At 36.8% G+C, this 22682-nt stretch overlaps 3 protein-coding genes across 7 annotated transcripts in view; 2 read left to right on the top strand and 1 right to left on the bottom strand.

Annotated features, from left to right (window-relative positions):
* Nucleotides 1–1117, top strand: part of cyfip1 (cytoplasmic FMR1 interacting protein 1) — a 36132-nt gene extending 35015 nt beyond the window's left edge. Inside the window, exons 30-31 of the mRNA XM_052558501.1 lie at nt 93–240; nt 327–1117. Coding sequence (XP_052414461.1) covers nt 93–240; nt 327–491 — 313 coding nt within the window. The 3' untranslated portion in view covers nt 492–1117. The remainder of the gene's footprint in view (nt 1–92; nt 241–326) is intronic.
* A 1007-nt stretch (nt 1118–2124) lies between these two features.
* On the bottom strand, nt 2125–8327 carry LOC127959365 (magnesium transporter NIPA2-like). Of its 2 annotated transcripts, none has more exons than XM_052558502.1 (6): nt 8171–8327; nt 5938–6165; nt 5084–5140; nt 4865–4955; nt 3856–4016; nt 2125–3165 (listed from the first exon to the last, which is right to left on the bottom strand). In XM_052558502.1, the coding sequence occupies exons 1-6, from the start codon at nt 8289–8291 to the stop codon at nt 2510–2512; spliced, it is 1314 nt and encodes a 437-aa protein (XP_052414462.1). In that variant the 5' UTR covers nt 8292–8327; the 3' UTR covers nt 2125–2509. The 2 variants fall into 2 exon arrangements, with proteins under 2 accessions (XP_052414462.1, XP_052414463.1); XM_052558503.1 differs by lacking the exon at nt 8171–8327 and adding an exon at nt 6954–7119.
* Nucleotides 8328–11932: 3605 nt separating this feature from the next.
* LOC127959382 (E3 ubiquitin-protein ligase HERC2) overlaps nt 11933–22682 on the top strand; it is a 56745-nt gene continuing 45995 nt past the window's right edge. For 3 of the 4 annotated variants that reach the window (XM_052558538.1, XM_052558540.1, XM_052558537.1), the window contains exons 1-6: nt 11933–12025; nt 14998–15107; nt 17140–17233; nt 17343–17471; nt 20788–21010; nt 21114–21214. In XM_052558538.1, the coding sequence (XP_052414498.1) occupies nt 15036–15107; nt 17140–17233; nt 17343–17471; nt 20788–21010; nt 21114–21214 (619 nt within the window). In that variant the 5' untranslated portion in view covers nt 11933–12025; nt 14998–15035. Of the gene's footprint in view, nt 12026–14997; nt 15108–15252; nt 15362–17139; nt 17234–17342; nt 17472–20787; nt 21011–21113; nt 21215–22682 lie in introns of those variants that run through there. The other variant, XM_052558541.1, reaches the window with a different exon arrangement.

Raw genomic sequence — 22682 nt, 5'->3', positions numbered from 1 at the left:
ACTGATCGCCTGTTTTTCTCCTCACGTAGAATGGCTGTTTACAGTGAGATTGGGATATTTGTGCTTTGTAAAGCATATTGATCTTCTTCTAGACAATGTTTTGGAGATGGTCTGAACTGGGCTGGTTGCATGATTATCACATTGCTTGGACAGCACAGACGCTTTGATATCCTGGACTTCAGCTACCATCTCCTTAAGGTGCAGAAACATGACGGCAAAGATGAGGTCATCAAGAGTGTGGTGAGCTTTTCCTCAATGAGAAGTTTTTATTTAACTTCTGTGGTCAAGGCATCAGCTTAACCTTCCTTTTCTCTCTTTTTCTTTAGCCTCTAAAGAAAATGGTTGATCGGATTCGCAAGTTCCAGATTCTGAACGATGAAATCTTTGCCATTTTGAACAAGTACCTGAAGTCTGGGGATGGAGAGAACATGCCAGTCGAACACGTCCGTTGCTTTCAGCCTCCAATCCATCAGTCATTGACCAGTAACTGAGATTGGCATACATTTGCACCAATCAGGAGTGGAAGAGATGGTAGAGAGGAACATTAACAACAAGTTTAGGACCAGTTTCACTGTCACATTCTACATAGAGACTCCTTTCATACACCAGCAGCCTGTAGTGTTCACAGAGCCAGTAAGTTGCCTTGTGATTAGTCAAGTGTGTTGGAAGCATCACTCCATTGTACCATTATTGGTTTTTGCACATCTCAGGCTTTGGTAAATTAGGCCAAAATATGTTTTAAAATGATAGACAAACAGCCCAGTTTTGCATAGTGTCTTTCAGGATGATTTTATTTTGTACACACACTCGTGCCTTATCTTTTATATGTTAATGATAGCACAGCACTACTCATTTTCATGTTTTTTACCAGCGGAAAGCAGTGGGAAAAGGTTGGAAAATGACCGAGTGGGTTTTATCAACTGATTATTTAAGCTTCTGCTGAGAGACCAGTGGTTTATTTCGATGTTGTGTTTTTGAATGATTGCATGCAAGATTATTTTGCTTCTATTATCCTGAATAATATTTTAAGCATAACCAAGTTCTTACTCTCAGTAAACATGCATTTTTGTATTTGAATTATGTAATCAGATTTTAATTCAATAAATATGAGACTGTGTGGTTTCCTGGGTTAATTTTCAACAAATTAAGCGAGTTGAGTGACTAGTTAACTCAAAAATAGTCATCGTTTACTCAGTTTGAGAGTTATATAAAAACTAGATCAAGTCTTCAGTGGTTCTCCTGATCAAAAGCACCTGAACCAGCTAATCAAGATCTTCAGGACTGCTTGAAAGCCATCTTTGAAGATGTTGGAGATAAATTTTGAGGACAGTGGTTTGCCAGAAAGATCTTTGGTCGATGTGATGTGAATCATTATAACAAAGACGAGTGCATATCGGCTATAATTAAACAATCTAAATTAAAATATCATAAACTGTGATGGGAAAAATTAACACCGCTATATATAAATAATGTTTTTGAACAAAATCGAATCCAGTTTGAGGTGATGAAGATGAACAATGAACACCAGTCAATTAAAGTGCTTTGTTTGCAGGTTAATTAACTCACCCAAATGTATCCTATCTGTATTAGATTAATCAGATCCACACAATCACGCAATATAAATGTAATACAAAATTGTATCCGCACAATGAAACTGAACTAATTAATCATCCTAGTTAAAATGTGTCAGTATCACGAAAATGCGCTCTTTACGTAAAAACAACACAATGAGAAAAACAAATAACTAGAAAAAAGCAAAATTATATTGCAATAGTATAGAAGTATAATGTTCAGGAGCTCAGGTTTTCATGAGTAAATTTAAATTTTTGTTAAATATTGATCCAATGTTTGAATATTTAGTTGTGCGTCGACTAAATTAGGTGCCATTTGACAATATAATCAAAGAACCTTAAAAACAAAATGGAAAATTGTCTTTGGTGAAATGGACTAAAATTGATAAAAATGACAAAATAGTAATCAAATAAAAAAAAAAATTGTGAAAACAAAAACTAGGCTATGACTAAAAGTAAAAAAAAACACCATGGGGGTTGGAAATGATGATTCCTTTTTTGGTCAATAACCCCCAAAAATAAATCACAGCACAGCTGATGAACTGAGACCGTCTTCTCATCATTCCACTTGGATGTCTTTATTACAAAGTCAAAGCAACTACTGATTTTATAGAAAGAAACTCAGTGCATGTAAATACAGATATCTGTACATAAAATATAACAAAAGTCTCTTAAAATCGCAGTTGTGTATTTACAGTGCTACATGAGGAATGAGATGAAGATTACCATGTAGTCTAGTCTTAAACGAACAAAACGAAAATGAGCCAAACAAAACCCTTAGTACAATCGATTGGTCCATCTTTTTTGTTTTTGCGTTGGGAGTTGATTGTCTTAGGTTTTATAGTTTTATCTGAAAAGAAAAGTAAAAAGCTAAATGTCCATGGAGCAGCCAAAACATTTTCATAGACGAACTGCTGCATACCGGCTCCTATTTGAACCTACGAGACCGTCATCGTGCCGTTTCTTCTGGAGACGCTGTCGAAAGGCAACCCTGACTCTATGTCATCAAAGTCCTCCGTGACGTCGTTACGTAGCAGCTCGTAACTGGAGTGGTTGTGAGCTGCCATGCCATTTAATAAAGGGCCGTTCTTCTCGTCCTTCCTGATGGACACGGCCAATGTCGCCAAGCTAATGCTAACGTCCTTAAAGGCGTGCAGCAGGAAGATGCCCACGATAATCGTAAAGAAGCCGCTCAGTGTGCCAATGATGTCATCGGTGCCCATGTGTTCCCATTCTTTGAACAATATGGCAGAGCAGGAGAGCACCGAGGTGGTGAAGAAGACGTAATAGATGGGCGTCACCAGGGACGTGTTAAAGATGTCCAGTGCTTTGTTCAGGTAGTTGATCTGTGTGCTAACACAAGCTATCAGGCTCAGCAGCAGCAGCCAGGCCAAAGGTTTTGTCAACACTGGCTTCCCAGCGATGGCCTCCTTAATGGTGATGCCCAATCCCTTCACGCAGGAGACGGACAGAGCACCAATCACAGAGCAGATAGTGATGTAGACCAGGATGTTGGTTTGACCGTGGCGAGGGCCCAATACGAAGATGAAGATGAGTGCTATGATAATGACAGCGGTGGCGAAGACCACGAAGCCTGGAGACAGATGGAAGAAAAGATGAGTTATTAGTTAAATACAGCAGTCAAAAGACAATCAGACTAATCCCATTTAGCATCAATATAAATATGTAGACAAAAGTTTAGAAAAAGACAATTATATTCTGCTAGGACGCATTAAATTGATCAGAGGTGATAGACTTTTACACTGTCAATTTTTTTCAAAAAAAAAATTCTTTAATTTTTCCAAATCCTGTCAAAATTGATGACCATTCCCACCGAAATATGCAACAGCTTTTCAACATTAAAAAAAAAATTCAAATGCCTTGAACACCAAATCAGTATATTAGAATGATTTCTGAAGGATCATGTGACACTGAAATCTGGCTCCTGAAAATTCAGTTTTGCCATCACAGGGATAGATTACATTTCTAATATATTAAAATAGAAAAAAAAATACATTTGAAATTGTAATCATATTTTAAAAATATTACTGTTTTTTTATGTATTTTTGTTCAAATAAATACAGCTCTGGCAAGCGTGGGAGCCTTTTTTTTTTAATAACAGTGTCCTTGTTACACATTACATGCACTAACTATAAAAAAAAAAAAAAAAAAAAAAAAAAAGGCTGATCCCAAACTAAAGCCACTATTTTATTTCAACTTTCTAAGACTAAAGGGTTATGCATCTGGCCCCAGGAGGTCCTTCATTCTCTTTACACATCATTACCTGGATCAACCAGTTTTTTGGCCATGTCTTCCAGGCTGTCGATCTCCTCCTCTTGCGGTGCATGTATCACCATGGTGGTGGAGCCCAGGATACTGAGCAGACAGCCAAGCTTCCCGTGCAGGTTCAGCCTCTCTGTCAGGAAGTACGAGGACAGAACGGCACTGCAAAAACACCCACGCATTAAACCCTTAAAGATATTGTTTACCCAAAAATAAATATTCCCTCTTTATTTCCTCACCCTTAAATAAAAGTACTGTAGTTTTTTGTAAACTAAAAAATGGATTCATACTTTAGAGATTGCATATTTATCATCTAGATCACTTTTTTGATTCCATGACCCTCCACATTATTCACAGAAAATTGTCCAGGTGTTGATGGTTTACGGAATAGTTTTTCTTTGGCTACTATTTTACACAAAAATAAATAATACAATCTACCCAATAAAATATTTGAGTTTGGCATGCCTGGAAAAAATTATTTTCATAAAACATATAAAAATACCATTGGAAATTATTAATCTCATGACTTTTCAAGTTTTAGAATTTTTTAATAAAATTCCAACCCTGGTTCCCAGTTGCTGAGCGGGTTTATTTTTTAGATTTCTATTTTAGTTATTTTAATGTTTGCTTGGTCTTAAATCCTCTTAAGGTCCTAGAAGTTTGTACTGAATATAAAGTAACTAAGATGAGACTGTGACCCATGTTGAAGCTTATTTTTGTCCTTTTGAGAAGTTAATACCTTTAACACCTTGGCATTGAGCACTTTGTGAAGTTGATGCATGCAACCACTAAAATGAAGGACGTACTTGGTTTAAAAACAACAAAAAAGGAAACCACAAGAATTACTGCTAAACCACCCACACGAACCTCTAGAGTTCTGAGTGCAAGATTTCTGAGTGTAACATTTTCTCAAGCAAAGCTGCATTTCATACTTTCCACCTGCTGTCTGTCCCATTAAAAGAAGCAACGGTCTTTTATAAGTCAGAGAAATCCACCGAAGGTTTACAGACCTGACTAGCACGCTGAGAGCCCCGAGAGGAGTGACGAGGGTGGCGGGAGCGAAGGCGTATGCAGCAAAATTGGCAGCTTCGCCGGCCCCCACTGGCAAAGCAGACAGAAGTCAAATTGTTACTTCCCAAAAGGCGAGCCATAAACATGATAAATATACATTGTACGTGAACAGCTGCTCTGAGCAGATGAAAATGAGTTGTTTCATCTGTGTCACTCACTTGATAACAAGCCAGCCCACCAAAGGCATTCTTTTAAGTATGCGTGACCTCCTTGGCCTGGAAAGAGAGATCAATTTTTCCACATTGTTCAAAAATATGTCAGCAAATATTGTGTATGACACATTTTCTATAATTAAATTGCACTGTATATAATATATCGACCCTAGATGTAAAAAAAAACACTCATTGGTGACTACTTGGTAGAAACATACGAATCCCTCAGAAATGATTGAAAATGTCAACAGTTAAACATCTGAATAGCTACAGCAAGGTTAAAGGTAAATGACATCACAGTTAGTGCCAACACTGAACTTAGTATCGACGCTAAACAGAGGATCAGTATTTCCTCAAGCTCTGCAGGAAATACACTACGGTTCAAACGTTCGCATTTCCTGAATCGGTCCCCTATATCAAACTGAACGTTTAAAATGTCACAAATGCTTCAAAAGTCTTGTACTGCTTATGTTCGTTGTCTGACAACCAAATAATGCCAACACGAAACCAGAATGTATAAAACAGAGACTTGACACTTTATAAAAAGCAATTAGTTATAGCTTTTGTCTTTTTACAGTAAGACTCATTTTTGTTGTTTTTAATAAATGGCACGAGTCCATACAGGGTTAAATATCTCCGTACGGTGAAGTCAATGACATGGTCACGGAGTTAATCATTTCTAAAAAGTGTGCAGCAAGTGATCTGTACAGTGCTGCACCTTTATTTTTAAACAATGAAGGCTGCAGAACAGGTGTGTGGCAATCATTTTCCCACCCATACCAGTTAAACCTCTCTGACGGAGCTAGCGGTGTATGTTTCCTTGATACCACTCGATCAAAAGCTTACAAAAAGAAACATACCTGCCCGCATAGAGCCCTTCCTGGCCAGTCGAAGGAGTCCTTTCTTCTTTAAGATGAAACTACCGCCAATAAATATACTGGAACTTACAGCCAAAGCGAGGCCTATATAGAAATCGTACTTTCCTCTGTCTTGACCCATAGTGTTGTTAGTAGAGTTCCCTCGAGTCACATTGACATGCACACACCAAAGATTCAGTCCAGAGGAACAATCCTGGCCTACTGCAAAACCTGGCAAGAAAAAAACTAAAATTACAAAGCATAATCTTAGGATTAAGTTCCTAGTTTGGGGGGGGGGGGGAGAGAAATAATAAGCTTATACCATTTTTATAAGAAACACCACACACATTGCAGCTCAAAAAATCTGAAGTTACATTCATGACAACCCACACACACACAGTTCAGAGGGAGAATGAAGAATGATAGTGTGTGTGATGCACAATAAGTGACATCATGTCATGATAAAGGAAACGGCACTAAACACGCCAGCTCGAAGTCCTGCTACCTACATGTGTTGACATTAGGAAAATATTATCAGCATGGAGTCCAACCCAGTGATAAAGACTCACTTCCGTCTATTTCATACAATGAAAGTGAATGGTGACTAAGATTGGCATTGTGCACCTCTGTGTGTGTGTGTGTGTTCACGGAAGTTATGCATTTAACGTTAGGTTTGAATCAACGGTGGGTGAATGATGAAGGGGTTATCATTTTGGGTGAACTAGCCCTTTAAGTCGCGAGACACGAGCATACAGCTGATCCAGCAAACTTTAGAGTACAATTAAGAGCGATGACTGACTCGTATAAAATCCCATGTCCATTTTTTCTACAGACATAAACTAGTTGTCTTATAAGAGTCAGCGTTTGGTTGTCGAGGCAGTAGGAGAGATCATCTTGGCATGATCACAATTACCTCATTCATACAGCCAACCCCAGCCGGATAGCCTAGCCAATTAGCTTCATAATTCACAGCAAAACACACGCGTGACTAAAAGAGGTTATGAAGACATTAACAGTACCTAGCTGTTTTCCTGTGATTAGCTCGACATCGTGTCCGGTCACTGATATTTCACGGTTTTGACTTTTACATTTTCTCGACACCATGAAATGCAGACGCGATGTTGACGCAAACCCATGCAGATCCACCTACACGATAGCGATTTCTGATTCTTGAGAGAATAATTCTTTTGAATCGAATCTTTTCAACCGAATCAATCTTTCACCAAACATTTTGAACAGTTTTTCTCATTAATTCGATTGGATCCTTTTTTTTTTTTGGCAAAGTGAAAATATACATGCGCTAATGCAAATGCACTGACTTAGTATAGTACATATAACAAGAAATTATAAGCACAACTTATACAAAAGATAATAAAGAACATACAAATAAAATATTGCTTTTCGATAAAATATACTGCATATTTTAACAAAATAAATTTAAAACGCAGCACACTTTTACCATCTTTTTTATTATTATTATTTTTTTTTTTTACACTTTTACCATCTTTTTTTTAATTTTTTTATGCATATAACATTTAATACACATGACCACTTTTACCATCTTAAGGGGTAACCATATGCCGTAATTACGTCATGACGTAAACGAATCACTGAATTGTTTAGAAGAGTCGAAAAGCGGCAGTGAATTGAATCAGTACAGTGAAAGGTGAAGCAAGTGCGCACGCGCGGAATGTCTCTTTTGATTGGTCTTTTGTCGTCTTACGTCTTCTTAAAGTCTTCTTTTCGTGCGTTTAAACATTGTAACCTAATGTAAACCGCGTTTTGACCATCAATATGAAAATTGGTTGTAGTTATAAATATAATAAATCTGAAATGGTACTTTCCTCACCTAGTATCAAAATATAAAAATGCAGTATGTTGCGCTTGTGACGTAGATGCACATAGGTAAGCGTTGAGTCAGGTGTAGTAACCACATATAAACTACAGGAATTAATCTTAACACTAAAATGACTTATATTCTACAGCTAATTAAAACAAACATACAAAGCAATGTTGTAAATTATAAACATATGTTCTTAACATGCAGTATGTAAAAATATAGGGGTGAACATCGATACAAGCACACTCGATCTCTTTCTGGTCTGTTTTCATAAGGCAAACATTCGCATCGTTTATTAAACGATAAAGTCGCTTACAATATAACGTATTAGAATGTTAAACTGTAAATACAACATTAATCCACTTAAGGGAATACATAAAATAACGCACAACCTACTCTGGGATGAAAATGATTTGAGTTCCTTTGGAGGGACGGGATCAGGATACAGGAGAGTCCTTCGACTAGGAAGTTGCTGTTGTGAGCAAAGGTAAAGAAAACAGCCCCTGCTGGCCATCATCTGGCCATGCTTTCAGTTACATTCAATTATTGATGGTAGACTGACCAAAACTGTCACCATGGAGTAATTCCAGACGGAAATCCTGCCAGTATTTATTTCTAGTAACATGGAAATCATTCTTGTTTTTATTTTATATTCACCTGGTTAGGTTTTTCAACAGATGTTACGTTTTAAAAAGTGGGCATTAAAACCACGATGACCTAATTATGTTAGCAAAAAAAAAAAAAAAAAAAAAAAAATTAATAAAACATGTTTATAATTACTTATATTTACAGTCTGTTGGATAAATAGTTTTATACATAGCTGACTATATATATATATATATATATATATATATATATATATATATATATATATATATATATATATATATATAAATGAACAATGAATAAGCAATTAACTACGTTATCCCATTTACATTTACATAAAAATGACAAAAGGCCCTTATTAAACGATTCATCAATTTATTATAATATTAAAAGTCAATCAATGATTTATTGTAATCAGTAGTTAATTAATGAGTTAATACTGACTAATCATAATATTAAAATACAGTTATATAAAAATGTTATAGGACCTCTCCCTTGTTTGGATCCACAATAGGTTAATTAGTATTAACAACTAGATCTGTCAGTTATTCATAAAAAATGATGCACTCATGAATTAGTCCTCTTTAGCTTTGGTTTGGCTCCAAGAACGTTTAGCTTCTTGAGAGATGCGTAATGAGGCAACACCCACAGATACTGTGACGAAACCAGAAACAATATGTTTGATCACGTTAGTTTCTGAGAGTGAGTCCAGGAGGATATTCCTTCACACATGATGATGAAACAGGACTAAGAGATTTCAGACGAAACAAAATGGAGCTTTAAATGTTAAGTGTTGTCACGGCTATACAAAAACATTATTGCTGTATTTTTCATTTAGAGCTGTTTTACAGCAGAATCTGGATGGTCTTCATAGTTGAATTTTCATAATCGATTCTGCTTTTTTCCTGTTTATTATTGTGAAGCTGTTTAACGCAATCTGTTCTGTAAAAAGCACTAAACAAAGAAAGGTGACTTGACTTAATATGAAAACAGATCAGAAAAGTTTCAGATTCTCTTATTCAAAACAGCCTACTTGACGCTATTTGTAGGAATTGCCCTTTTCAAATAACCTGCTGTTAAGTGATGTATGAGTGTTGTGTTATCAGTCTTACTTTCTATAGGAATAGTTCACCTCAATAAGAAATATTTAGTTTTTCAAACCTGTATGATTTTTTAAAATAGAAGTCAATGTGAACTCAACTGTTTGGTATACCAACATTCTTTCACAACCGTTAAACAACTGGGCTACAACCCAAGAATAGATGAATTATGGCTCCACCAGACATGTTTTTTATACCCTGGTCCATCAGTCTCTCCTCTTGATGTGACATTTTCAGACTTGGGTGAGTGAATGATGAGCACAAGTTTGCCAACGAGATTGAGATGTTCCTGGAGGAGCCATGATGACAGAACAGCCCTGATTAATGATGAAAAAACTAAACCACATAAATCAGTTCACGGTAAAGGTGTCCTGATATGCTAATATAAATGTGACTTAAATGTCAAATGTTGTTGTTGCTGTAATAATTATTTTGAGATTGCTCAGACCACTGGATCAAATAAATTAAGTGTAGAACACATTGGGGGCAACATTGTATGCCAAAAAATGTCCTATTTGTCCTACAATCACTATAAAATGACAATAATACACATTTTAAAACACCCATTTTTCATTTGAATTTAATTTATTAGCAGTAGTAGAGGAATGGCTCAATGTACCACATGACCACACAGTTAGCCAGGTGAGTCCCACCTGTAGTAACAGATCATTCATTAAATATTCCATTTATGGGATCTGTGGGACTAAATATGTGGGATAATAGTAATCTGATGTGAAATGCCTGATTTACGGGCTCGCAGTATCCCCGTTTTGTGAAGTGCAAACGTGGATCCATTGATAAAACTGCACGACAACAATCACAACACCAAGGACAGGGAATGAAACCTCATCCATAAATCTATGAGATTTTATGTACAGTCATTGTCAGTCTTTATATCACTTATTGTTTTACTGAGCTGATAAAGCCTTCATATGCCTGTTATGTTTTGGATTTTGTTATTGTAGAAAGGCTCACAAACATTATGACTCGATGTACATTACATCCCGGAAGTTCATTCTCAGGAGTTACTTGCCCAACTAACGACCTCTGCTGGTTAAGGCCTTAAGGCAGAGAGAAGATTAAAAAAATATCTAATAAAGAATACAGTTTTAACACAAATGAAATGAGTGCAGTTATTGTTGTATTGTTTGCATCATCTGAGTTTCACCATGTATGTAATGTGAGGTGGCTGCCCAAAGTTTTAAGCTGTTTATTACAGCACTTGCTCCCCTTGAGCAAGGCATCGAACCCAAAACTGCTCCCCGGGCGCCGCAGCATAAATGGCTGCCCACTGCTCCGGGTGTGTGCTCACAGTGTGTGTGTGTGTGTGTGTGTGTGTGTGTTCACTGCTCTGTGTGTGTGCATTTCGGATGGGTTAAATGCAGAGCACAAATTCTGAGTATGGGTCACCATACTTGGCTGAATGTCACTTCACTTTCACTTTCACTTCATTTACAGCAGGTGGCGTTGTAATATCAAGAGAGACTTAACTTACATCTTTAAACGGGATATCAAAATTACATTCTCAACCACTATACACTTTCATTGTATACAGGAAAAAATGAAAGGGAATTGTGACTGAGGCAGTAAATTATGGCAGAATTTTCATTAAATAGACTTTGGAAAATTTATTTTATTCATGCTAATTTACCAAAAAATTATGGGGTCTTCTTCATGTTTGGTTAATTAAAAAAAATAATACTTTGACTTTAAAACTACGGTGATGATAATATGAAAAATATGGACAATAACACTTAGCTACTATTTTGGCTAATTATTTTACACAGAAATGCAGAAAAAAAAACTTGTATTTGCAGAAGGAATTGATGATCTTCAAGTCCCTAAAACTTATGACAAGCCTTTAAATGGTGTCATTTCTTGGGAGGTATACTTTGATGATTAATATTTTGATTTGATTATTTAATTCAAGCAATAAAAAAAATAGTTTTCATTATATTCTTACTCTTTAACTAAAACAAGAGCATTTTAAAAATGATTTCATTAGTAAGACTAACCTGTACACTTTATAAAACACTGCAATAAAACTAAATTAATTTACCACCTTTTAAAAACATACAAAAATATAACTTTTCCACTTCTTCTAATATAACGTTACTCATGCTATTTTATGGGCTCATATTAATTATGAAACTATATTGAATAGTTGTACTTTTAAGAATTGTTTTTTCATCATAAAAAAAGCAAATAAAACTCTAAAAATAGAAAATGTAGTCTAAAATCATAAAATACATATATTATGCTTAAACTCCCCACATAGGTAAGTTCTGCCAAAAATACTTATTTGTATACCTTATTATAGTTTATGCGTATAGTTTTAGTCAACGTCGTGCTCCATGTGTGTCCATCACAGCCTGTGATTGGCTCTTGCGGTGTCCCGCCCCCCATTTGTTGTACGTCATCTCATTCTTCTTCATCTGTTTGGCTGCCTATGCTGTCAGTCAACACACGACATGGCCGACATTAAAGTGCAGTAAAGCTGGTGATAGGAGCAAAGAAGCAAGGATTCAATAAGACATCCAAACAGGTAAAACATGCGTTTATTCCGAAAACACTTCTAGGACAGGCAAAGGTAACTGGTTTGCGGTGTTAATAGGCTGTGGTGTGTTCAAGAATAGTAAGTCAAAGCGCTGTCAGTATTTAGGAACGTCCTGTCTTGTAGCTGCTAGCGGCAGACAGCCTGATGAGTTCAATCAACAACACACCGAGCACAGATAGCAACCTGCAGCGATACAGCAACATCTGTTGATTAACCAAAAAAAATATATATAAAAATATATTTTTTTTTACTAACATCTAACGTTACATGTTGACTCGGATAATTAGATATGGAAAGGAGAATATGACTAAGCCAACACCCAGTTTGTTTTAATAAATTATTTCAGTGATGCTCTCCTGTTCGATCAGGTATGGATGCTTTAACACAGTGCCACAATCATATTTTGTATCATTTTGAATAATGTTATTTTCAGATTTTATTGCAACAATTGCTCATTTGTTTATTTTATGAACTGTGGAAAGAGGTGGAAGACGCATTTTAACATTTTTTAAGGTTGATTTACGCTTTAAGATAAAGGTACAGTTCACAGAAAAATTAAACATACGCCAATATTTACAGATCCTTGTGTCATTCCAAATCCATGTGTCTTTATGGAAGACAAAAGGGGAAATTTGAAGAATCCGTTGAGCAGTGACAATGAGCGCTGTCTGAATATGTCAAACATCAGTAAGGACAAAAAGTCATGATAATTGTCCATACTGTTTGTGAACTTATATTTCAAGAATTGCTTTATCTAAGTCACAGAATGAGTCTTGGTGATTTTTGATTTCATAGACTCAGCGATTCAGTGATTCAGTGACTCCTCCAGTAAGATTATCAATGAATAACTTAAATTGCAGTGTTGTTTTTTTTTTTCTCTCCTTCAAATACAGGTGCTGGTCATGTAATTAGAATATCATCAAAAAGTGAATTTATTTGACTAATTCCATTCAAAAAGTGAAACTTGTATATTATATTTATTCATTACACACAGACTGATATATTTAAAATGTTTATTTATTTATAATTATTGTATAATTATAATTTTGATGATTATTATAACTGACAACTAAGGAAAATCCCAAATTCAGTATCTCAGAAATTTAGAATATGAATTAAGACCAATACAAAGAAAGGATTTTTAGAAATCTTTGCCAACTGAAAAGTATGAAAATAAAAAGTATGAGCATTACAGCATTACAGCACTCAATACTTACATCAAGAGGCTCCTTTTGCCTGAATTACTGCAGCAATGCAGCGTGGCATGGAGTCGATCAGTCTGTGGCGCTGCTCAGGTGTTATGAGAGCCCAGGTTGTTCTGATAGTGGTCTTCAGCTCTTCTGCATTCTTAGGTCTGGCATATCGCATCTTCCTCTTCACAATACTCTCAGATTTTCTATGGGATTAAGGTCAGGCGAATTTGCTAGACAATTAAGAACAGGGATGCCATGGTCTTTAAACCAGATACTGGTAGCTTTGGCACTGTGTGTAGGTGCCAAGTCCTGCTGGGAAATGAAATCTGCATCTCCATAAAGTTGGTCAGCAGCAGGAAGCATGAAGTGCTCTAAAACTTCCTGGTATATGGTTGTGTTGACCTTGGACCTCAGAAAACACAGTGGATCAACACCAGCAGATCACATGGCACCGCAAACCATCAATGACTGTGGAAACTTTACACCGGACCTCAAGCAACGTGGATTGTGTGCCTCTTCTCTCTTCCTCCAGACTCTGGGACCCTGATTTCCAAAGGAAATGCAAAATGTACTTTCATCAGAGAACATAACTTTGGACCACTCAGCAGCAGTCCAGTCCTTTTTGTCTTTAGATGCTTCTGACACTGTCTGTTGTTCAAGAGTGGCTTGACACAAGGAATGCGACAGCTGAAACCCATGTCTTGCATTCGTCTGTGCGTAGTGGTTCTTAAAGCACTGACTCCAGCTGCAGTCTACTCTTTGTGAATCTCCCCCACATTTTTAAATGGGTTTTGTTAAACAATCCTCTCCAGGTTATCCCTATTGCTTGTACACTTTTTTTTTTTCTACCACTTTTCCTTCTCTTCACCTCTCTGTTAATGTGCTTGGACACAGAGCTCCGTGAACAGCCAGCCTCTTTTTCAATGACATTTTGTGTCTTGCCCTCCTTGTGCAAGGTGACACTGGTCGTCTTTTGGACAACTGTCAAGTCCGCAGTCTTCCCTATGATTGTGTAGCCTACAGAACTAGACTGAGAGAATTTAAAGGCTTTGCAGGTGTTCTGAGTTAATTAGCTGATTAGAGTGTGGCACCAGGTGTCTTCAATATTGAACCTTTTCACAATATTCACATTTTCTGAGAAACTGAATTTGGGATTTTCCTTTGTTGTCAGTTCTAAACATCAAAATGAAAATAAATAAACATTTGAAATATATCAGTCTGTGTGTAATGAATGAATATAATATACAAGTTTCACTTTTTGATTGGAATTAGTGGAAAACTTTTTGATGATAAAAGTCTTGGTACAGAAATATTGTGTACTATATGTATTGGGTATGTTTTGAGGCATAATATCTTCAGACAGTGCAGTAAATGGGAAACATTCTTCAAAAGCTCAAAAATTTTTGCAAAGAGCAGCTTTTTTTATGTGGAGTGAACAATCCCTTTAATTTCTAGATGTTTAAGCGAAATTTTAAACACAGTATTATACAGAATGTGGAATGAATAAATAGTACTGAATTTGGCTATGAAGATGGTTCCCAATGATCTGAAACTGCTGGATTGCATCATGAACTACAGACTGTGCTGCACTGAACAACTGCGCCTTTGGGAAAATCCATATGCGAATAATCAATATAAACTGGGAGTGGGGGGGGGGGGGGTAGTTGTTTTAATTAGATATAGATAGCTTGATGTGATCTGTTTTGCTGGTCAGAGCTTCACAGTGTTAACTTGTCGTTTGATCTGAATGTGAATGTGTCTCTTTAGGGAAGGCTGCATCTGCAGCCTGGACAGCCGAGGGAAGGATGCCATCTCCATCTTTTTCCCTTGATGCCCAGCTGCGCTTCCACGACAAATGGCTGAAGATAGACTTGCAGGTAGATTTTGGAATGAATTTGATCATTGGCTCAAATATAGTCCTTGATGTTAAATATAGAGTGTTGCTGTTTTTTAAGGGGGCAGGGATTTATTTAAGTCCTTATCCGAAAGCTATTTGGTTGCACTGTTGGTCAACATTTACATCTTTTAGCTGTGTTCAGTTATACAGGCAGTGTGCTTCCTAAGCTTCAGCAGAAACAGGAATTGTTTTTTGTTTTTTTGACCCTGGAAATCTTTTGAATCTTGTTTCTCGGTGAGTACTGATTCTGATTGGACATAGATAATTTATTCTGGCAGTACCATATTAAAAGTATTGCTTCAAGTCTTAAACTGTTGAAAAGCTTGCATTGTGTGCGTTTCAGTCAATGTGCCTTTCTGTCAGATCTCTTAAAGCGAACCACAAAGTCTCTTTATGCTTATTTTTCTGGCCTCCTGTTGGTGTTAACAGGGAAATTTCCAATGCGGCCTGATTTTATGATTATTATGAGGTTGCCAGAAGCTGTCTGGGTACCTTTTGTGTGTGAGAAGTATAAAAATAATATATAATATATATTATGAATATTTCTGAGAATACACTGAAAACACCAGATCATGCGCTGTTTGTGTATAAAAAAAAAAACACATAGCAGTGCTTCACTTAGAAACACACAGTGCATATATTTATAAATTAATGCATATATTTACTTATTTTTAAAAAATGCAGTAAGCAGGGTTGGGTATTAAGACAAATTTCACAGTTCATTTAAATTTCGAGTCACAAGTTTGCTGTTAGTTTCAGTTAAAATCTTGATTTACTCTACAATCAGATACAGTATCTTTTTTAAGAAGAAAAATCTCTCTTGGCAAATGCTGTGAACTGTACAATAACCCTTTTAGCTAGTACATAACTATATTAAAGTAATTACACAGCTATTTTAATTTTCTCCAGCCTGCCCGAGTCTGCCAATTATGGTTTCCCTTTATATGTCCTTTTTACATTTTTCATTTGTCACACAAAACAGATTGGCCTATACAAATGTGACGTTTGCTAATTTAAGATGCAGGTAAATGTTCTATACTGCTACATTATTATTGACATCTTGTTTGCAAAAAATATCCCTTCTTGTTTTGAAGGGAAAATGCATGTGCTGTAAATAATTGTACAACAGATTATGTTTCAAAACACTGGATGAATATAGTACTGATTCCTGGTAGCAGTGAAGTGATGTCTTATGAAATCAACATCCCAAAATGCTGTTTATATGTATCTGTATGTGAGTTTGAGTCTGTGACATTTGTCTAGAGTATTGCTCAAGGTGCTGTAGCTGTTATTAGCATCAGCTCGGTTGTTGTGAAAGTCTCTCTGCTTTCTACAGTCTGAAGATTGTTGTGTCAATTAATTTTTGACATTTGAAACTTGAGCCTGGGCTCTGAATTTGAGTAATTATTGCTAAGTCCTCAGTGAGCCTGTGGTGGAATTTCAGTGGGTAAGTTGGCCAAAATAGAAATGTTCAGATGCTAATGGTCAGTCACCAAAAGATAACTGCCCTCTCTGCCATATTTGTATATCAGCTGTAATGAAAGATTTTTTTTATATATATAAATAAAGGCTGTTCTACTAAACTAAACTCTCTATTAATAAAAAAAAAAAAAAACTTGCAGTTTCTACAAAAATAATTTGTGTGTATACTATATACATACATGCATATATATAGACTGGAATGTATTTCAAGGAATCATAAACACACACACACACACACACACACACACACACAAACACACACAGCGATGTGAACTTTCAGCACCATCAAAATAAAAGTCCCTCCTCAAACACATCAGCCAAGCAGAAAAACGTATCGCCTGATGCCGATATTTAAAAAAAAATATATAATTTTTATTTTTACTGGGCACACCAGGAATACATTTAGCTTTTGTTTTCTTATTTTATAGACATTATAAAGTAATATATTAATATATGCAGTATTTTCAGTTAGGTCTTGAATTAATTGAAAAAGATTACATGGCTATAATATAATCTCTTCTGTGTTACAGCGAGCCTTCTCTCCAGAAGGACTGAGCGAGATGTGGAACGAGATGGTGAAGGATGGAGAGATTGTCTTTGACAGAGAAGAATCCGCCCATCCAGGTAAAAAGTCACGTCACCCTCGAATCCTCATGGATTACGATATATTTGTGAAGTCAGCTTCTTTTCTTAAAGTTTTTTTTTGTTTTCTTAATTTCTGTCAACTTCTCAGAGGACTGTGCTGATTGCACCCAAAAGAGAGATGATACGAACGACAAGGAAAAGAAGGAAGAGGAGGAGGTGGCGGCTTCATCTTTCCATCACTCCATCATTGAGATGTGGGACTGGGGGAGGCAGCCAGGTGGGTGGTGATATTTAATGACATGCTCTGGGTTCAAACAGAGAGTGCTGAACTCAACATGCTGATTACTGCATCTGCTGACTGTCATCTTGCGCGGTCATCCCACTCACACATCATCGGCTTCATCTGCATAGGATTCCCACATGCACAAAAACATGTTTTTGCTTGCTGTCTAGATGTTTTAAAAAGGAGGATCATATCCTGTGTTTTAGGTATGTTTAATGTTGGAGAAAGTTACTTCTAGAACCAAACACAAAATAAATAAAAAAAGACCAATCATCTACCTCTATTTTTGAGTTAAACACTCACGCCTCAAAAACCAATACAAAGAAAACCACCATACTTTTTTTTTTTATATAATCTTTTTTACTCCGACCTGTCACAATACAGAAGAAAAGATACGTTGCTACTTCCGGTTCATCTTTAAGTATTAAACTTCAGCGTGTGTCATCATGCATCTAATCGTACACGACACCCCCAACTTCACACGTTGTTCTCCCTCCTCAGCACATGACATCGAAGTGCAAACCCTTCAGCAGTTTCCATTGGCTGAGTTTCTCATCAGCAAAGTGCTGTAATGTAGGATAGCAGATGGATTTGCCACATCTAAATGCGGCCCAGTTATTCAGCCCTGTCACCACACAGGTGACCTACTCCTTCTCTGACAGACCCGCACAGAGTTTGTGTTACCCTGCATGTGTTTCGGTTTGTGTATGTGTGTGTGTTTTCTGGCTGGCGCGCGAGGTGTTTGGGGCTCGGGTAACTGTACATACTGTCTGTGAGGTTATTTTTGCCCTGTGTGTGGTTGTAGGCCAGGTCTAGGTGGAGCGGCTTTCTGGTGGGTAGTGATAAGAACATGCTGATGGAAAGCCACATAGGCCCCCTATGAACATCACATGATAGTAGAGCAGGTTCAGTCCAACACACCACCTCAGCAGGATTTCCTATAACATCCTATTGCAAAATACCATGTCCATAACAGTGTTTACTGCAGAATTTTGTTTTTGCATTGAGGGAGCCCATCCACCCTTTATTTAGTACTGGAAACACTGAGATACACCATGGTATTTTAAGAGATTTGAATTACAAGGTTTTTGCTTAATACTCCCAAGTTACACCACTGTTCAAATATTAAAATTAAGATAAAGATTTGGTATTTTATGCTCACCAAGGCTGAATATATTTGATCAAAAATACTGTTGTGAAAAATTATTACAATTAAAAGTAACTTTTTTTTTTATTGTATTATATTTTAAGTTCAAAGCTGAATTTTCAGCAGGCATTACTCCAGTCTTCAGTATCACATGATGCTTCAGAAATCATTCTAAAGTGCTGATTTCATGTACGAGAAACATTTCTTATTTTTTTTTTTTTCAATGTTAAAAACAGTTTCTCGGCTTAATTATATTTTTCAACCTCGTAAAAATGGAATCATTCGCTCTTCTTATGAAAACAGCAGACAGCTGCGATACTTTTTTTTCAGGATTCTATTGATTGATAGAAAGTTGCAATAAATAGCATTTAAAAAAATAGATATCTTATGTATGTTTGTGTGTGTGTCTTTACTGTCACTTGCTGAATAAAACTATTAATTTCATTAAAAGAAAAAAGTTCTGACCCTAGACATTTGAACTGTACATTAATTCAGAGAATAAAGAGAAGGACAAATAAATAATTTTTTATTCTCACTAAATGGGATGATTATAGAGAAATTAACAATTAATTTTCTTTTAAAATGTTTTCCTCATGCGAATAAAAGAACTGCATCAGATGGCAATTTGATTCTCGCACAGATTGAAAGTCAAATATATGAATTTTAGATTGAGTTTCCTTTTGTAAAATAGCCTGTAAATGTTAAAGTGGGTTTTGATCTGGATCATCTGGCCCATGAAAGAGACCAGTAGAAGAGCCCTATCATTTCTTCTCATCTCTCCATTGTTCTAGCAATAAAAGTGGTGGTGAAAAAGAGGACTTTACTGATAACAGCACCAACTGCTATACTAGAAGCATAATATTGAATTGCAGGAAATGAACAAGTGCTTTTTAGCTTATGTGGGAGCCTGTTTAAAGCTAAATAAATCATCAAATCGCTATGTGGAAGTTAAAGCCGTTCTTTTACTTATCTTTGTGTGACATGCTCAAACCCTTTCTTTTTCTCACAGTACCGTGCACTGTGACCTCTTAGTGCTGCTGTGTACAGACTGCACTGCTTCAGGGCCTGTGAGGGTTAGGCAGATTGGCTTACATAAGGCTTAAGTGGATTTCAGATCGGCTATTTTAATTCACCCTGTCTGCCTGTATGAGGCTTTTATCCAGAGGCTGTGAAGAGCAGAATGCATGCACATCCGTAACAACAGTTCAGTGGAGCCAGACAGACAGTTTCAGGCAAGCATGAGGAAGGCTTTAGACTGGAATGCACTCAAATTGCTCAAATTGCAGTGAACATTGTTATACAGCATCATTATTACTAGATTCAATTCCTTATAGACTTGCGTTTTTAAAGACAGCTCGCTGAGATTATATTTCACATAAACAAAACATAGTTCTTAGTTAATTGGTACAAGGCTGATATCAAATTAGTGCTATCATAATATCAAGAACTTGTTGAAATGCTAAGGCATTATGCCATTAATCACACAGAGACTATTTATAACCTTTATGTAGTCAGGGATTGGAGTAGCAAAAAGTTTTTAAAAAGCCCACATGAGCTGGTCTCTTAAATACAGTTATTATACTACCTATTTTTTGTAACATAAAATATAATAGTAGACGAAAGTTAAAATATTATAATAATATAGTAATATAATATAATAATATATAGGGCTGGTAAGCGATTAAAATTTTGTGGCGTGTAATTGCAAATTAATTGCACATCATATTTGGCTGAGAAATTAGCTTCAGCAAGAAATATTTAGTTTGATATAATTTATACATATACTCTTTTGAACCATGAGGGTGAGTAAATGATGATACAGTTGTCATTTTTGATGGGTGAATTATACCTTTAATAATATATTTCATTAATATTGCTATGGAAATATGAAATTTATTTCTTTAATGAAATGAACTGTGAACTGCCAGTAGGTGGTGGTAAATGTCTTAATGATTAAGTCATAGTCATTTATTCATTCAATTTGTTCAAATGGCTGATTCATTCAGGACACCAAAAAAGAAAGAATAAGAAACCTGGAATGACACTAAATAATGACAAGACACTAAAAACTAAATTAATCAAGTAAAAACAATCCTGAAGTAAAAAGTCATAGTTATTTTATTTACTTGTGTGTATATATATATTTTTTTTTTATTTAAACAGAAACTGGAGAGCTGAAGGACTGTGTGATGGCACTGGTAGACGACCAACAGAAGCTGTCTTCCCAGACGGCTAAGAGCACACTCTCCGCTCTGCGCCTGAGCCAGAGACTGGTGATCCTGGAGCGCTACCTCATCTCACTCACCCACAGTATGATGGAGGAAAAGTACAAAGTGCGCTGGAAAAGTCCCCCCAGCCCTCCACTCTCTGCCGCCGATAACAAAAGGTATGAGGAACAGAGCTTTAATTGAAATTGGATTACATTTGAAACTGCTTTAAATAGAAGCAATGAAAATACTAGGCTGAAATGTTTTTGTCCGTTTCCTCAGTGCTCGGCCAGTCAGTAAAGGAGTGGAGGGTTTGGCCAGGGTGGGATCAAGAGCGGCTCTTTCCTTTGCCTTTGCCTTTCTTCGTCGAGCCTGGAGATCTGGTAAGCCATTTCCAGCATGGTTTGGCTAGCCATTGAAGTTACTTGCAGATTACCCAGCATCCATTGCCCAAAATGGGCTGTGACTGCAATAAAACTTTTGTTGACATAATATTAATGGCATCTGTTTGTCAGTGAGATTCTTGGAAAGAGTGGTTTAGCAAAAGCAGAGGATTTGCTGATACTTTACAACTATTTCCAATTGTTCTGTGGCTCACATGAGGTTATATATAATATATATAAATATATATATTAGTGCTGCAATGACGCTGCGATGTCGTCGATTACATCGACTACAAAAATACGTCAACGTTCGTGAAATGCGTCGATGCGTCACACTGTTTACATCTCGCGTAATGGCATACTGGGAATGGGGAAAGTTGCATTCTATCTCAAAAACAGAGAACAGTGTTATCAAAAGTATGGGAATACTTTAAACCGAGGCCAAATAAAATGGCCCTTTGTTCCCTTTGAAAAACCGATATGGGGTACCACGGCAGCACAACTGCGATGCACGAGCACCTCAGAGGAAAACATCTTGGCGCTCTCCATTGATACGGTTTAACTGGTTACTCTGTGATGACCAACTTCCTGGTTCAGGTGTCTGCTGCAGATGTGATGGAACGACCGCAGCAAATTCGACGATTCTAAAAGCACAAACTGATCTGATATTATTAAGTGTCTAATAAACGCAGACTTGCTCATTGCATGATTCTGATATTCTTGTTAATATTACAAGTTATTGGTATGATCACCCGTAGCGGCTGAAGTAAGGATAAAATAAAAAATAAAGTAAGTCTGTGTTGGCGCTGGTTTCGAACACGCGTTAGGGGCCGTTCACATATCGTGCCTAAAAATGCGTGGGAAACGCTAGTCGTGCCGCTTTCTCCTTTTTTCCAAAGCCCTCGGGCAGTTGCACCCCTGGGATGTCTGTCGTTGCTAAGCAACCATGACCTGCTCTCTCCATGAAGATGTGGAAATTTCAGCAAAGGATAAATGGATTTGCAGCACCAAAAATCGCTTGCGGTAGCTTTGGTACTAAATTTATTTCAAAATGGCAATCCATTTACAGAAATGATCAGCTGTTCCCTCATCTTAGCTGAGCTTTCAAAGGATGAAGCTGATTGGTTAGTTCTTGTCACATGACCCGCGGTGCACTTGCGGCATTCTGAAAAGTTGAGATGTTTTTAACTCGATGCGGTGCAAACAGGCGCATCGCGTCGCTACCATTATGAGCGCGCATACCGCGCACCTACATTGGAACTAACGAACTTGTGAATATGTGAATGGCCCCTTAAAAGACAGCTCGCCGTGACAACCACCGAGCTACCCTGAATCAGTTCCAGATCTCTGGAAACCATGCTAAACCATAGCAGAACCCTGACTACATTTTATGGTTTGTGATGCTAAAGAACATTTCATGTTGTCTCAGACAACTGTAAATTTGTGGCTACTGTGGTTTAATTATAAA

This window comes from Carassius gibelio, chromosome B6, assembly GCF_023724105.1.
Source record: "Carassius gibelio isolate Cgi1373 ecotype wild population from Czech Republic chromosome B6, carGib1.2-hapl.c, whole genome shotgun sequence".
Classification (NCBI taxonomy): domain Eukaryota; kingdom Metazoa; phylum Chordata; class Actinopteri; order Cypriniformes; family Cyprinidae; genus Carassius; species Carassius gibelio.
This window is presented reverse-complemented; position numbering and strand designations above follow the sequence as displayed.